The following is a 15351-nucleotide window of genomic DNA, read 5'->3' on the forward strand; positions in this document are numbered from 1 at the left end:
TGATCACTTTGTTTATCATTTGCTCTCCTGGACTTAATCTAAAACCTGGAAGGACTTTGTTCCCATGTTATTCATATACTGCTATGCAGATGGTTTTTTCTTGTCCAATCCAAATAAAGATATAATTAAAAAAAAACATTTTATTCAAGTTCATCCATATGATGTTGTATCTTAGTATGTTAAGGTTTCATCAAAAATAAAAAGATGGCATGTAATATAATAACAAACTTTACATAAGTATTATAGATTATCTTTTGTTTTTCAGACTGGGTGGCTGTAACCTGTCAGAGAGAAGCTGTGAAGCTCTGTGCTCAGTCCTCAGCTCCCAGTCCTCCAGTCTGAGAGAGCTGGACCTGAGTAACTCTGACCTGCAGGATTCAGGAGTGAAGCTTCTGTCTGCTGGACTAAAGAGTTCACAGTGTGCAGTGGAAACTCTCAGGTCAGGATTCAAACGTTAACACATATGATCATTTAAAATGTGAATTATATTATTGATTGACTTATCTATAGAGCTTTTAGCTAAACTTATATTTATATTTGAGTGGATTATTAGACTGAATTACTGTGTAAAATTTGTCACAGTCATACGATTTTGTTTATTTATTTATTTTTTTAATTCATGTACTGGCCATTTTACATAAATTTGGCTAATCTTCTACAATATATACATTTGATTTCGTTAGGAACAAAATGTTCAAATTACATATTTTGCTGGATATTGGGTATTAATGAAATTATTATGTCTTTAATGACACCACATTTCCATATGTAGGAGGTTACTGGTGGTATTGTTTCAGTGTCTGAGTTTTCCTTGCAAAGAAACATCTGGAATTTAACAATACATATTTTAAAGCTGTTTTCTCCAAAGGGATTTGTATTAGTGATGGTAAATTTGATTCTTTTTACCGAATCGAGTTTAAATGAGTCACTCACCAAAATGAATCGGGTTTTTTAAGTCATTTGAGTCTCTAAGTCAGTTGCCCAGAGAGTGCCAAAAATGTACTTTTTCTCTCAAACTTAATTTGTTTTTATTTTCATGTAAATCCTACTGCTACGATGAGTGACTGAAAAATAAAAACAACTATTTTATAGAGCAAAAAAGAATAAGATTTCTAAATTGGACATTTATTTTTGTTTATGTTATTAGTATTTCCTCTTTATCATCTTTGCACAAAAACAAAGTGTAGACTGAATGTTATATTGCATCAGTCAGACTATCAGGCTTCATCTCAGATGAAGGAGTGACTCTTCCGTGGTAACAAACTGTGAGTTTCAGCAGCTGAGAGGCAGGAGGGAAGGGTGAGTGAGTGGTCTTGATGCATTCTCAGTCTAGACTAGACTAGAAAGAGGGGCGCTGCTCTTGTGGCGACCAGCAGGTTGTCTCTCTCTGTCAGTGTCAGTGTTTTAACTTATTTTATTTCATTCTTTTATTCCTTTATATATATATTTTTTTGCCTGAGGAAATTCTATAGCATCGGCTTGTGCTTTGTGGAACTTCTTTTAACGAAGATGGGTTTTTTATTTCGCATGATTTTATTGGCAATCCTGACGGTTGTTTGGAGTCATTCCTTTACCATCAATAATCCTGGCTAATGTGCAGTCTCTGAGGAGTAAATTGGATGAACTGCATTTGAATGTCGCACACTTGCGTGGCTACAGGGATACATGTCTAATGGCATTCACAGAGACTTGGCTCAAGGACTCTGACCCTGATTGTTCTCTGGAACTAAATGGCTTCGGGTTTCCCATACGTTTGGATCGAGACCCCGGAGCTACCCAGAAATCTCAAGGAGGAGTGTGTTTGTATATAAATCAGAAATGGTGTAAAAATGTGACCGTTCGTAGACAAGTGTGTCTGCCTGACATTGAGCTCCTCTCTGTGTCTTTGAGGCCGTTTTATCTGCCGAGGGAATTCCCACAGATCAACGTCACCATTGTTTACATCCACCCTAAAGCGAATCCTAAGAATGCGACTGACACCATCTCCATTTTTTTCCTAATAACAAACCATGGTCTTCAAAAGGTCTTATGAGGCTGATTCATGAAAGGAAAAAAGCTTTTATTGAAGGGAATATCTTGAAAGTTAGAGAAATTAGGAAGGAGATCAGATCAGAAATTAAAAAAGCCAAAGTAAAATACAAGGATAAGGTAGAGGCGGAGATGGGTAGCAATAACTTAAGGGTGGCCTGGGCAGGCATGAAACACATGACTGGTCACTGTTACAGTGACTGTAATAAGATAAGTCTTCCTGGTTTTAGTTCAGACTCTCAGTTAGCAAGTAGAGAAGCTTATAGACCCTCTACAATTTGCATACAGGCCTCGTAGACGTGTTGATGATGCAGTGGTCACTCTGTTGAACTTCCTTTATCGCCATCTTGATGGCGCCAAAGCTCATGCTCAGCTCTTATTTATTGATTTTTCTTCAGCTTTTAATACTATCCAGCCACATCTTTTAGCTGATAAACTTCTTAACCAGTTTACACTTGATCTTAATCTCGTTGGTTGGGTTTTAAACTTTTTAACTGACAGATCTCAGTGTGTGAGAGTGAACGGCTGTTTTTCCAAACAGCTGAACTCTTCCACTGGCTCACCGCAAGGTTGTTGTCTCTCTCCTCTACTGTATATTTTGTACACTAATGACTGTCGCAGTACACAGGCCAACAGGCATTTCATTAAATACGCAGATGACACAGTCATTGTAAGCCTCCTTCATGGTGAAGAGGATTCCCATGGGCCTGTTGTGGATGAGTTTGTTTCGTGGTGTGATCAGTCCTTCTTAACGATCAGCACCTTGAAAACCAAGGACATGGTTATTGACTTCAGGGAGACATCCCCTCATCCTGCGCTAACAGTGGTAAATGTGCAGCCATTGAACTGGTGGACAGTTATAAGTATTTGGGGGTTGTTCTTGATAAAGCTCTGTGCTTTGAGTCACATCTTGCTGCTACAGTGAAAAAGGTTCAACAAAGACTTTTTAAGGAGGTTGAGAGGTTTCAATGTTTCATCTGCAATGATGACTCGTTTTTTATAAAAGTTTTATTGAATCTGTTTTAACTTTCTGTATCATTGCTTGGTACGATAATATGTCTCTGAATAATAAGACCAGACTTAACAACCTGGTTAAAGTGGCTGGTAAGATTTCAGGGAGGTCTCAGGTCCAGCTTGTGGACTTTTATAACAGGCAGGTGCTGAGGAAGGCGACCTCTGTCATGTTGTGTTCAGATCATCCTCTCTTTAATGATTTTCAACTGCTTCCATCAGGTCGTCGTTATAAAGTGCCTGCAGTGAAGACAAAGAGACATAGATTGTCTTTTGTACCTACTGCTATTATCATAGTTAATAACACTGAACCATATGTGTTGTTGCCATTGCACATTGTACTTTTTTGATGAAAAATCTAGGTTGTTTTCTCAGGCTTATATTATATTATATTATTTTGGAGTGTGTATGTGATGTGTTGGTTGCCTGTTTGTTTGTTTGTACGGACATACTGCAAATCAATTTCCCATTAGGGACAATAAAGTTACCAATAACCAATAATCATCCAGGTAAGTAAATCTCCAAAAGTTGATTCTGTTCATCTGGACGTAGCGTTTTGTGGGAGAAATGTTTCATCATCATCCAGGTGACTTCTTCAATCTCGGCTGACTGCAGGTTTCAATCTTATAAACAGTACATTTGCATAATGACTGAAACCAGCCCACTGAAGGAACAATGGGCTGGGAGGTCAGTTCCTTAATCATAATTATGCTAATTCTCATGACCATTGATCAAAGCCCACTGATCAAAGCCCACTGATCAAAGCCCACTGATCAATAGCCATGAGAACCATTCACAGAGAGTTGGGGAATGGCTGCAATCACAGCATTTTAATCATTATTTTAAAGGCTGTAGATTGGAGCCATTGCTCTAACAGTGTACAAATGTAACAGGGCTTGGTGCTGATGCTAACAGTGCTAGCTGCTTCAGCCTTTATTTACACATTATAAGCACATTTCGCTTATTTTAAACAGTATATAAAACAGCTAGTACTGCTGGGACGTTATATTTTCACAAGCTAACATGAGCCAATCAGTGAGATGTCTAGCCATGACAGTTGTATGTTGCTGTGAGAAGAGTCGGGCTACATACAGTGATGATAGTGTTAGCCATGTTAGCATTTAGCTTCTATGTTTTTATAGTTTACACTTCTTGTTTATTGCTAGCTGCTCTGTTTAGTTGCTTTAGGGTTTCTTAGTTTACTTTTCCTGCATTATTTTGGTAGTTATCGTGCTTGGTGTCATAAGTTCAGTTTGACTTCCTCCCCTGACATTGTCTACATTAGTTTCAGCTGTGGAAGGATTTATTGAGTGTTTTCTATTTCTTCCATTTGAACAATAGTGGTGCACTCTATGCTTGTAGCTGCTGTGTGCTACGTTCTTCTGTCAAACAAGATGGCGCCTGTGTTTGGCTTTGCCGCCGCTGCAGCTTGCTGGAGGCAACAATGTAGTTTTTCACTGTCGTCAATCATTTTTTGTAATGTCATTTTTGCTCTTTTGAGTTCTGACTTAATTTCTGCTGCTTTAAATTATGATTGGGAGATACTGTTAACCCTTTAAGGCCGGTCAGAGTGGGAACGCTCAGTTTTGCGTAACTATTTTTAAATGCCTGTAGATCGGCAACCACACAAGCTAGTGCAATAATTTTTATTTTTGCATGTGAAACCGGAGTTGTACTTACATCTTATGTATCCAGCTTATCCTAGGTCACCGTTTCCTTCCACACATAGCTTTGCAAAAGTTGCATGAAAAGCACTTGCAGCAACAAAAAAGTAATATTCCAGAAACACGCTTTGCCAATCCGATCAGATGTTCATAGCACTTCCTACGTTGGAATAGATGTCAGCCCAAACTATCGTATGTCCGCCATTACCTGCCCGAAACCTGAAGTGACGTCGTTTTTGCGAAAATTCTAGTTGTTTGTTTGTTTGTTTTTTTTACCTTGAAGCCTACACTGGTGTTTTTAAAAGTCATGTTTGAGTTTACCCTTTCAGTATAGTTTCTGGGAGGCTTAGAACTCAAATTACACAGTTGGAAATAGTTTATTTTGATGCACTGAAGTTTTTCTTGCAAATTCACATGGTAGTATTTATTTTAGTTTTTCATGCAGTATATACAATTTGGTGTATCTCAAAAATACAACTATGGATACACTCAAATTACATTTCCTGTGGTTGGAAACTATTTTGTGCAACTTTTTTAGTTCTTCCGTTTTGAGGGATAAACCTCTTAAATTTCTCTAACTACAAATATATGTAAAAATACAAAACAAAGCAATTTTCAATTTGTTCTAGTTTATTGCACTTTTTGCTGTATATGTATATATGTATATGTAGTTACTATGGACTGAATGCATACATATTATTAAAAATTGGGCTTTAACGGTTGTATTGATGTATAGCAACTTGAACTGCTCCCCAAAATGGCACTACAGCAGTGGTTCCCAAACTTTTTTTGCTGGGCCCCCCTTTGTTTTACACGAAAAACGTTCGCCTCCCCCCCGGCACGTGAACAGCACGCACACGCACTAACACATCCTCCAACCACACACGCCCATATTTTGCTCCATTGCGGTTTATTTCACACCTCAAACATTTAGTAAACAATTAAGCAAATACAAGTAATCTGCAATAAATTACAGGTAGTAAGAAAATAAACTACTAAATCTTTTACGCTACGTCCGCACCTACACTGGTATTTTTGAAAACGCAGCTGTTTCATCCAAACAGTGTTTCAAATCACCAAAAACTGAGATTTTTTTAAAACTCCTTTTTTGCGGACGAGGAATACAGAGTTCATCTGGCAACGTCAAAGGTTGCGCCTTTTTTCACGTCACGTTATTGTTTATGTGAGATGAATTGCAGAATGGCAGACAGAGACAAAATACTGTTACTCTGAGTATCTGCAGGTTTCACACGCAGTTACTTTTTTTTTTTTTAATTCATATTTTTATTAAGGTTTCAAAAGCAGGCATTCACAGTATGTACATCATGTAAGCATTCTTCATACTTAGGTTATCTGCCTTAAATACTGAAATAGTATTTTAATTTACATCCAAGTCATAAGGGAAGAATACTTACAACGATAGAAGTAATTGAAACCATCACATAATCCGAAAATCAAAAAACAAAAAACAAAACTAACAAACCTAAGAAAAAAAAAAAAAAAAAAAGAAAAAAAAAAAAAAAAAAAACACGGATGTGTTGGTATGGGGTGATCCTATAAATATATATACATACATCATAATTATTGGTTTGTAATAGTAAAATCTGGCCTATGAGGCGTGATATATTTAACCCAGTTTTCCCAATATGATGTAAATTTCTCCAGCTTGTGGTTAACATAAGCTGTTATCTTTTCCATGTTATAAATTTCCATTGTGATTTCCATCCATGTACTTATGTTTGGGCTCTCTGGGGATAACCATTTTCTGGTGATATTCTTTTTACAGGCCACCAATAAAATATTTATTAAATGTTTATCATATTTAGGCCATTCCTGAGGTATATATCCAAAGAACATAGTCTTACTCTCGAGAGGTATTTCACGTTTAAAGATATCCTGTAAGGCATTATGTATTTCTCTCCAATAATCCCTCAAGATTGAGCAGTCCCAGAAAATATGGTAATGATTTGCACTTTGATTTCCACAGTTCCTCCAACAAGCAGGGGGGTTATCATCATAATGAGACTTCTGAGAAGGTGTTATAAAGTATCTAATTAGGCATTTCCAGCCAAATTCCCTCCACTTTTGTGAGCTGGTACACATCCACTGATATCTCCATATTGCCGTCCATTCTTCCTCTAATATTTTTATCCCTCCTTCCTTCTCCCATTTTGTTCTAATATATGAAGTCGAATGTGGTTTCAAATCCATTAGACCCTTATAGAGACATGATACAATTCTATCAATAGTTTCTGAGTTATAGCTTTTTATAAACAGTTCCATCAAGCGTGTGTTTATCATTGTTACGTTTCTCATCTTCGTGTCGGCATAGTGCCTTAACTGCAGATATCGATAGAAGTCTTCTTTTTCTAATGAAAATGTTTTTCTAAGCATGTCAAAGCTGAACAATTTTCCATCCTTCATTATACTGCACAGGGCTGTTATGCCCTTACCTGTCCAGTCCTTGAATCTAGAATCCAGTTCATTAGGTTTGAACTCTGAGTCGTAAGCACACCATTTAAGAACTGTAATATTGGTCTCGAGTTTATATTCCTTTATAATAGTTCTCCATGTTTTAAGGGTCCTTTTCACCCACATGTTATCAGTATTTTTTATATAGGTTTGTAAGTTATTGTCAGCTAGAGTTGCCTGAATAGGTATAGACAGCATTTGTTCCTCAATGGTTTTCCATTGGGCAGTGTATGATTGGTTACACCAGCATATTATTGCTCTCATCTGCGCTGCAAAATAATAATATCTGAGGTCAGGGAGGCCCCATTCACACGCAGTTACTGTCCCTCCATTTACAAAGGCGTCACGGGTAGTTGTTTTTTCTTCTTCTGTAATAATATTCAACATTGCTGTCAATACATTTTCAAAAAATGCCTCTCTGTGCAAAATGGGTTCAAAAACATAAACAGCTGTGGGATCCTGTTTGTCTGTGATTTGAATCGAGGGAACAAATCGTGGCAGGATCAGCCTGATGTTATTTGTATCCCGCTGTAACTTTACTCTATAAAGAGCAAACATCTCCAAAATGTCAGGAGTAGTTAGTCACTACAACAAGTGTTTGTGAACTAAAAATTAAGAATGTGGGATCCTGTTTGTCCATGATTGGAAGAGCCCAGCGCTGCTCCCGACGCAGGGACCTACCTCAGCACCTGTGCAGGTGAAGCCAAAGGGCAGATTTGCTTCACCATATTTTCTAGTCTTTGGCTTAGAATGAAGTTGGTTTGGAAACATATTCAGCGATGCTTCATCTCCTGCTTTGCGTTTCTGTGGGCGCCGTGCTAGCAGTGTTCAAGCGTTTTGTTCCCCTCCCTTTTCATACCGCGCCCCCCCTGCCATGGCTCTGCGCCCCCCCTAGGGGGCGGGCACCACAGTTTGGGAAGGTCTGCACTACAGCATGTAAAAATCTAAAGATAAGCTCTGGCAGACTTGGTTCTATGGTAGGTCTTAAAGGGTTTAACATCAAAGATTCAGTGGAGAGCTACTGTAACAGCTGAACAGAAAAACTCTTCCTCCCCTGGTGTGCTACTCTTCACAACCCGCAGGACTTTCACCCTCGAGAGATGGAAAAGGGGAACGAGGGCCGACGTCCAGGTGAAACTGAGAAGCTACCAGAGGCTAGCTTCTTGGCTGTGGGGAGAATCCTGGTGCCTGCGTCCACTTCCTCTCCTGACATTTAGTTAATATGTTACGCCGGTGACTGGGACCTGGGCTCTGTGGCTCAGAAGCAGTTTTTCTCACGGTGTGTCCGTCAAACGTTCACTGTTTTTATTGATAACAGCTATGTCTGCTCATCGATCATTGCTTCCCCCAGCTCTGGAGTCGCTGCCCTGCCCAGCAGGTCCACAGGTCTGCATTGTCTTTATTTCAAGTGCCGCTGCAGTCAGCTGTTGATTTTGCAGATCGACCGTCATCAACTCGGTTGGCCCCGCTTAACGTTCGCTCCATAACAAACAAATCATTTATTCTAAGCGATCTCTTTATTAAAGAGTCTCTAGATTTCATGTGTCTGACTGAGACGTGGCAGCAAAATAAGAATTATGTCCAATGTTCCCTCTAATGTTTCATGTGTCTGAGCGAACACACAAACTCCCTGAGCGGTCCCTTGGATCACTGGATCACGTTGTCATTAACGTGGCTTCACTCTACATCAACCAAAACACCGGTGTCGGCACATGAGGACGCTGTCATAGCCCGTCAGCGACGTTGATTAGCTGCGTATATACGAATGTGAATCATTGGCTGGACTATGGGATAAGGCGGCATCGTTCTAAATACTGGAGCAGCCAGTCACTGACTAACACTGCAAAGCAGAATTGTTAACGTATTTATTTTAATTTCAATTCAGGTTAGTATTTAGTATTTAGTATTTAGTATTTATTTATTTATTGTCATTGTCAAGAACAATGAAATTGCGTTTGGGGCTTCCATACAACCCAAAAAAAAAGAAGAAAATAATAAATACCCCTTAAAACCCAAGTGTACATATTTAACCCAGTGTGACTCCAATGCAATAAGACAATCCTTAGCAACAACATGAGAACATGACAAGTAATGTTCGTAGAAAATCAGACAAAGACCTGAGAAACATGACAAAGTACAACAATGCAACCCATTCAATATTATTGTACTGTGAGATATGATATCAGATATGATAGTTATCTATTTAAGAAGGAGGGGGGGGGGGGCAGGAGGGGGAAGAGAATAAAGATATGATGCACCAATGCAGACCAGTTCATTGCTATTAAGAAGTTGGATATGGTTATTGTCCGTGAGAGGGGGGCAGAGAGTTCAGGAGCTTCACAGCCTGTTAGATATCTTTTTGTGCGCAATGCAGATACTCTGTGTGCAGAGAGCGTGTCAGCGGATTGCGCCCGTGCGCAGCTTAGAGGGAACATTGATTATGTCCACTTGAATGAAATCTGCCCGGCTGGCTGCTCCGTCATCTGAACTCCGCGTCTTTTAGGACGTGGTGGAGGACTCGCTGTTGTTTACCAGGACAGATTCACATGCAGTCTGATGACCTTGGACTCCTTTTCTGCATTTGAGTCACAGATGATGGTCAGTTCTCTAAAAACCAGTTATTGTATTTTATTCTACTTGATGGGGTCTTTCTAACTGAATTTAATGACCTTCTGACATCCATCATTTCATTGGAGAAGGTTGGGAGATTTGAGCCGTCATATTGATGAAGCATCCTGTAACACTGCTGCTGAGCTCATCACTGTCACTGAGTCTTTTAACTTTAGGCAGCATGTTTCTGGCCCCACACATACAAAGGGTCACACACTGGATCTTGTTTTCTCCCTGGGTTTAAATATACATGATGTATGTGTGGAGGATGTCCATGTGAGTGACCATAGCTGCATATTTTTTAACTTGTTATTTTACTTGGATCCTTCATCTCCTAAACTGATGATCCAAAGGCGGATTATAAACCAAGATGCTGCTGGAAGGTTCTCTGCCATGTTTGACCCTCGCATGGCTCGTAGTGACCTCGACTCACGTATTTTATCCTTTAATGATCAATGCAAGTTGTTGGAAAGCCCACTGATAACATGTTTACATGGCTAAAATGTTATGGCTCATTCATTGATAGTATTTTCGCCATAGAAATTGTTATGTCCTATATTGTTGAACCCACCATGTCTATGCTGATGCTCTTTGAACGCACCACATACGTACTCGAGGCCATGCAGTGGCTGCTAGTCTGTGTTCTCAGTATTTTTATGTGTCAGTTCCAGTTTTAGAGCTCTAAAGTGCAGCTATCGTGTTAGGAATATGTTAGGAATAGACAGGAACACTGAGCACACTGAGGTCAAATCTTTATTTAGGGCGACCGCGGCTCAGGGGGTTGGGAATCGCATCTGTAACCGGAAGGTCACCGGTTCGATCCCTGGGCTCTCTGTCCTGGTCGTTGTGTCCTTGGGCTTTACCCTACTTGCCTACTGGTGTTGGCCAGAGGGGCCGATGGCGCGATATGGCAGCCTCGCTTCTGTCAGTCTGCCCCAGGGCAGCTGTGGCTACAACCGTAGCTGCCTCCACCAGTGTATGAATGTGAGAGTGACTGAATAGTGGCATTGTAAAGCGCTTTGGGTGCCTTGAAAAGCGCTATATAAATCCAATCCATTATTATTATTATTATTTTACCACTCGCTGCATTCTTGATGTTCATGTTCTTCTCTTTCCCCTCACCCTGCAACCAGTCATGGTAGATGCTCCTCCTGGAGCCTGTTTTCACTGGGAGGATCTTTGTGTCAAAGGGAGTTCTTCTTCCCACCATCACCAAGTGCTGCTCACAGTGGAGGCGGTTACCTTACACTGTTAAACAGCTTCAGATGACTGTTGTTGTCTGTTGGGTATTGTCACTTATAAATAAAGTTACACTGAATGGATGTATGGATGGATAGATGTTATTGTGACAAAGAGAAAACGATTGTTGACAGATTGATTGTTGTTTTGTGTGTCTGCAGTCTGTCAGGCTGTCTGATCACAGAGGAAGGCTGTACTTCTCTGGCCTCAGCTCTGAGCTGCAACCCCTCCCATCTGAGACAGCTGGACCTGAGCTACAATCATCCAGGTCCCTCAGGAATGAAGCTGCTGTCGGCTGGACTGAAGGATCCAGGCTGGAGACTGGACACTCTCAGGTATGGAGAGAATGTCTGATAGAGGAGGAAGAGCTGGAAACATTTCCTGTGTCCTTCACTCACTTCCTGTTTGTTTCCTGCAGATGAGACATGAACAATCACACATGCAGGAATATTTTCAGGGACAGACACACTAGTCTAGCTGGATAGTTCATGGATATTTATGTAGGGGTCTCCAAGGAGTCTGGTTGCAGGAACATTTAGGTCACAGGTGTACCTGAGATAGATACCAGTGTACCTAATAAAGTGTCAGCCATGTGTATGTTTCCCATGCTGTATGTCCACAGTGACAGAAGGATGAAACAAGGCTGTGAATCATTTCAGTCTGTGTTTGTGACAAAGAGGCAGACAGGAGCAGCTAACATTTGGAAATGGAAGCTTAAATAATGACAAACTCTACATTCACAGCTGAATTAACAATAAATTTGTTCTCAAGTGCACATTTAGCAGCTAATGCTATTACTGTTTTCCCTTGCTTTCTACAACTTGAGCAGCTATTGCTAAGTAGGCCACTTTGCTCTGCTAAGGATTTATGTGACCATGATGAAAACTCTGATAAGCTAATGCTGCTAAGCTAATACTGTTTATGGGCCCTGTTAGAATCAATATTTCATTCTCATTCTGTTGTTTGAGAACAATATTAACGTTTCACATCATTATAACACAAGAGAAAAGGGTATTAGCGTTAGCTACTAATGCTTATTCACCTCAAATTAGCTTTAGCTGCTAATGGTAGCCTACTTAGCAATAACTGCTCACTAATATAATGCTAATTCACATCAAATTAGCATTAGCTGCTCAAGTTGTTATAAGGAAAGAGAAAACGGTATTAGCATTAGCTGCTAATAATTGTTCACCCCTAATTAGAGTTAGCCCCTAATGGCAGCCTACTTAGCATTAACTCCTGACGTCGTTGTAATGCAGGGGAAAAGAGTTACCATTATCGGATAATGCTAATTCACATCAAATTAACATTAGTTAACAACGGTAGACTTCGTATCATTAGCTGCTGTCATTCTTACAAAGCAAACAGTATGAGCATTAGCTGTTAATGCTTTCTCATCTAACATTAGAATTGGCCACTAATGGCGTATTGTTAAAAAGTAAAAAAACACATTGTTAGCATAAGCGGATGATGCTAATTCACCTAAATTAGCATTAGCTAATGATGGCTACATACCTAGCATTAGCTACTGATATTGATATAAATCAAGAAAATATGGTATTAGCATTAGCTTTTAATGCTTTTTCATCTAAAATTAGAATTAGCCACTAATGGCGTGCTATTTAGCATTACCTCTTCACATCGCAGGGGAAAAGTTAAAATTAAATTTAAAAAAATGTTCAGATTAGCTACTCATATTGTTAAAAAGTAAGAAAAAACATTGTTAGCATAAGCAGATAATGCTAATTCACCTCAAATTAGTATTAGCTAATAACGGCAACCTACTTAGCATTAGCTGGTCACATTGTTATAATGCAAGAAAATATGGTATTAGCATTAGCTGCCAATTCCTAAATACCTAAAATTAGCATTACCTGTAATGGAAGTCTACTTAGCATTAACTCCTCACTAATGTAATGCTAATTCACATCAAATTAGCTTTAGCTTTAGTATTAGCTGCTAGCACCAGCCTACCTAGCACTAGCTGCTCACATTGTTAAAAGGGAAGAGAAAACGATATTAGCATTAGCTGATAATAATTATTCACCCCTAATTAGAATTAGCTGCTAATGGCAGCATACTTAGCATTAGCAGCTCAGATGTTGTATTGCTAGGGAAAAGAGTGTTAGCATTAGCCGTTCACATTGTTATAAAGTTAAGGGAAATAGTGTTAGCATTAGCTACTCACATTGTTAAAAAGTAAGTGTTAGCATTAGTGCATAATGCTAATTCACATCCAATTAGCATTAGTTAATAACGGCAGCCTATTTAGCATTAGCAGATAATGTTGAATTTGGCCCACTGGAAAAGTTAAGAACTTAAGATTTAGGAGTGTTTCTCGATAGCTCTTTCTCATTTGAGAAACAAATAAATGTTGTTATTAAAACCAGCTGTAAGCTTTATATTGTTGATTGTCATTTCCCATATGGAAAAGATATATAAATCTTATAAAGTTTGTATCTGTCTTGTGTGAAACTTGTATGAAAAGCATACAAGAGTGAAAACAGATATAAGATCCCTTGAAAAATTATATAATGAAACTTGTATGTTTTCGATACTTACTAAAACAATATATGAAAGTAATGAGAAAGTGGCCACTTTCGTGAGTATGACTTTCATCATATAAGTTTTTAGTCTTTTCCATATGGGATATGCTTAAAAATATTTACTCATACATGCTTAGTTTTATAATCGATTGGATGATGATAGAGGTTCGATCCTTAGTAGTCTGTAAAGACTCTGTGTGCCTTCCAGAGTGCTCTGGCATGCACACACCACTTGGGGCCATGAGAGAGGTCGTACCCTCTCTTACTGATTTATGGTGTAGGACAGGGGTCTCAAACTCAATTTAGCTGGGGGCCGCTGCAGGCAGAGTCTGGGTGAGGCTGGGCCGCATTAGGTTTTCCACAAGAAAGGCATGGTTAAAAAAATTCCAATCCTCTCAAATCTCTTTATTTTTATTTTTTAACACAAAATATGAAAAATAAATAAACAAATTAAGAATTAATAAGAAAATGAATCAATCTGTAAAACACAAATAAAATAATAATAAGATATTTTTAGTCAGTGAACTTGTGTGTTTTTTTCAGTCTTCTATATCTGCTGTATTTAGATTGAAATGTCTGTATTAACAGTTCTATAACCTTCTTCTGAACATGAATGGAACACTGGAGAAAATGAACTGTTCTTCTGAACATGGCTTCTCTTGCCTACTCCTTGCTGCTAGAGACCTGGCAGCGTTTCCTCTCGCATAGCCGAGCCAGATTTGGCCTGAGGGAGGAAGCAGTTGCGACCCTCAGTATGTCTTGAAGATGATCACCCGTAAGTCTGGACCTGTACTTGGACTTATTGAAGTTCAAAGTGGAGAAGAGCTTTTGGCACAAGTATGTGCTACCAAAAAGGCACATGGTCCGCTTGAACATTCGGGAAAGCCGAGGGAAACTAGGGCTCAAGTCTCTCAAAAATTGTCCAAGCTTGTCTGCTTTTCCACTCACCTCCCTGAACTTTGCTTTGAGTTCAGAGTTGCACTGCAGCTCAATGAGCTCCATTTGAAGCACAGAAGGGGCATCTTGCACATCAAAGGAGAAGGGGTCCGCAAAAATGTGAAAGGTGGCTCTGTGTGTCTTGAAGTCAGCAAATCTGTGATCAAATTCCTCCTGTAGCCTCAAAATGACATCAACATACTCGTCAGCACTGAATGGTGTGCCTGCATCCAGGAGTGCCTTGCATGCTGGGAAATGGCAAAGGTTTGTCTGAGAGAGCTGAGCTTTCCAGAGCGCCAGTTTTGTGGAGAATGCTCTCACGTTGTCATAGGCAGCACTGACAAGTTGCCCCTGGCCTTGTAACTTCTTGTTCAGTACATTAAGCTCATGTGTCATATCAACAAGAAAAGCTGAGTCCATGAGCCATTTGGGATCAGTTAGCACAGGAACACTAACTCCATCCTTCTCCATGAAGGCTTCACTTCTGCTCTCAACTCAAAAAGTCTCTTTAATACATTTCCCCTGCTGAGCCAACGTACCTCAGTGAAGTCGAGCACATCCCCATATTCTGACTCCATTTCCTCTAAAAAAGCTCAGAACCTTCGGTGCTTTAAGCCCCTGGATCTGATTTGGTTGATGCATTTCACAACAATAGACATCACATTGTCAAACTTCAGGCATTTGCTGCAAAGGACCTGCTGATGGATGATGCAGTGCAGAGCAATGGCCTCCTCCACGCCTTCCTCTTCCAGTTTGTTTTGTGCCACCAGTCCATGTTTCCTCCCTGTCATTGATGGCGCTCCATCTGTTGTTATTCCAACAAACCTCTTCCATGGCAAACCAAC

The 15351-nt window shown here is 39.6% G+C and overlaps 1 protein-coding gene across 1 annotated transcript in view; it reads left to right on the plus strand.

Moving 5' to 3' along the window:
- The window catches only part of LOC146577274 (protein NLRC3-like), a 276198-nt gene that overhangs the window by 227483 nt on the left and 33364 nt on the right, over positions 1 to 15351 (plus strand). Inside the window, exons 11-12 of the mRNA XM_085252740.1 lie at positions 266 to 439; positions 11186 to 11359. Of these exons, the coding sequence (XP_085108866.1) occupies positions 266 to 439; positions 11186 to 11359 (348 nt within the window). The remainder of the gene's footprint in view (positions 1 to 265; positions 440 to 11185; positions 11360 to 15351) is intronic.

The sequence above is a fragment of the Mchenga conophoros genome, linkage group LG3 (assembly GCF_057382185.1).
Source record: "Mchenga conophoros isolate Kocher_MC1m ecotype Shallow Benthic linkage group LG3, M_conophoros_male_GT1.1, whole genome shotgun sequence".
In the NCBI taxonomy this organism is placed as follows: Eukaryota; Metazoa; Chordata; class Actinopteri; order Cichliformes; family Cichlidae; genus Mchenga; species Mchenga conophoros.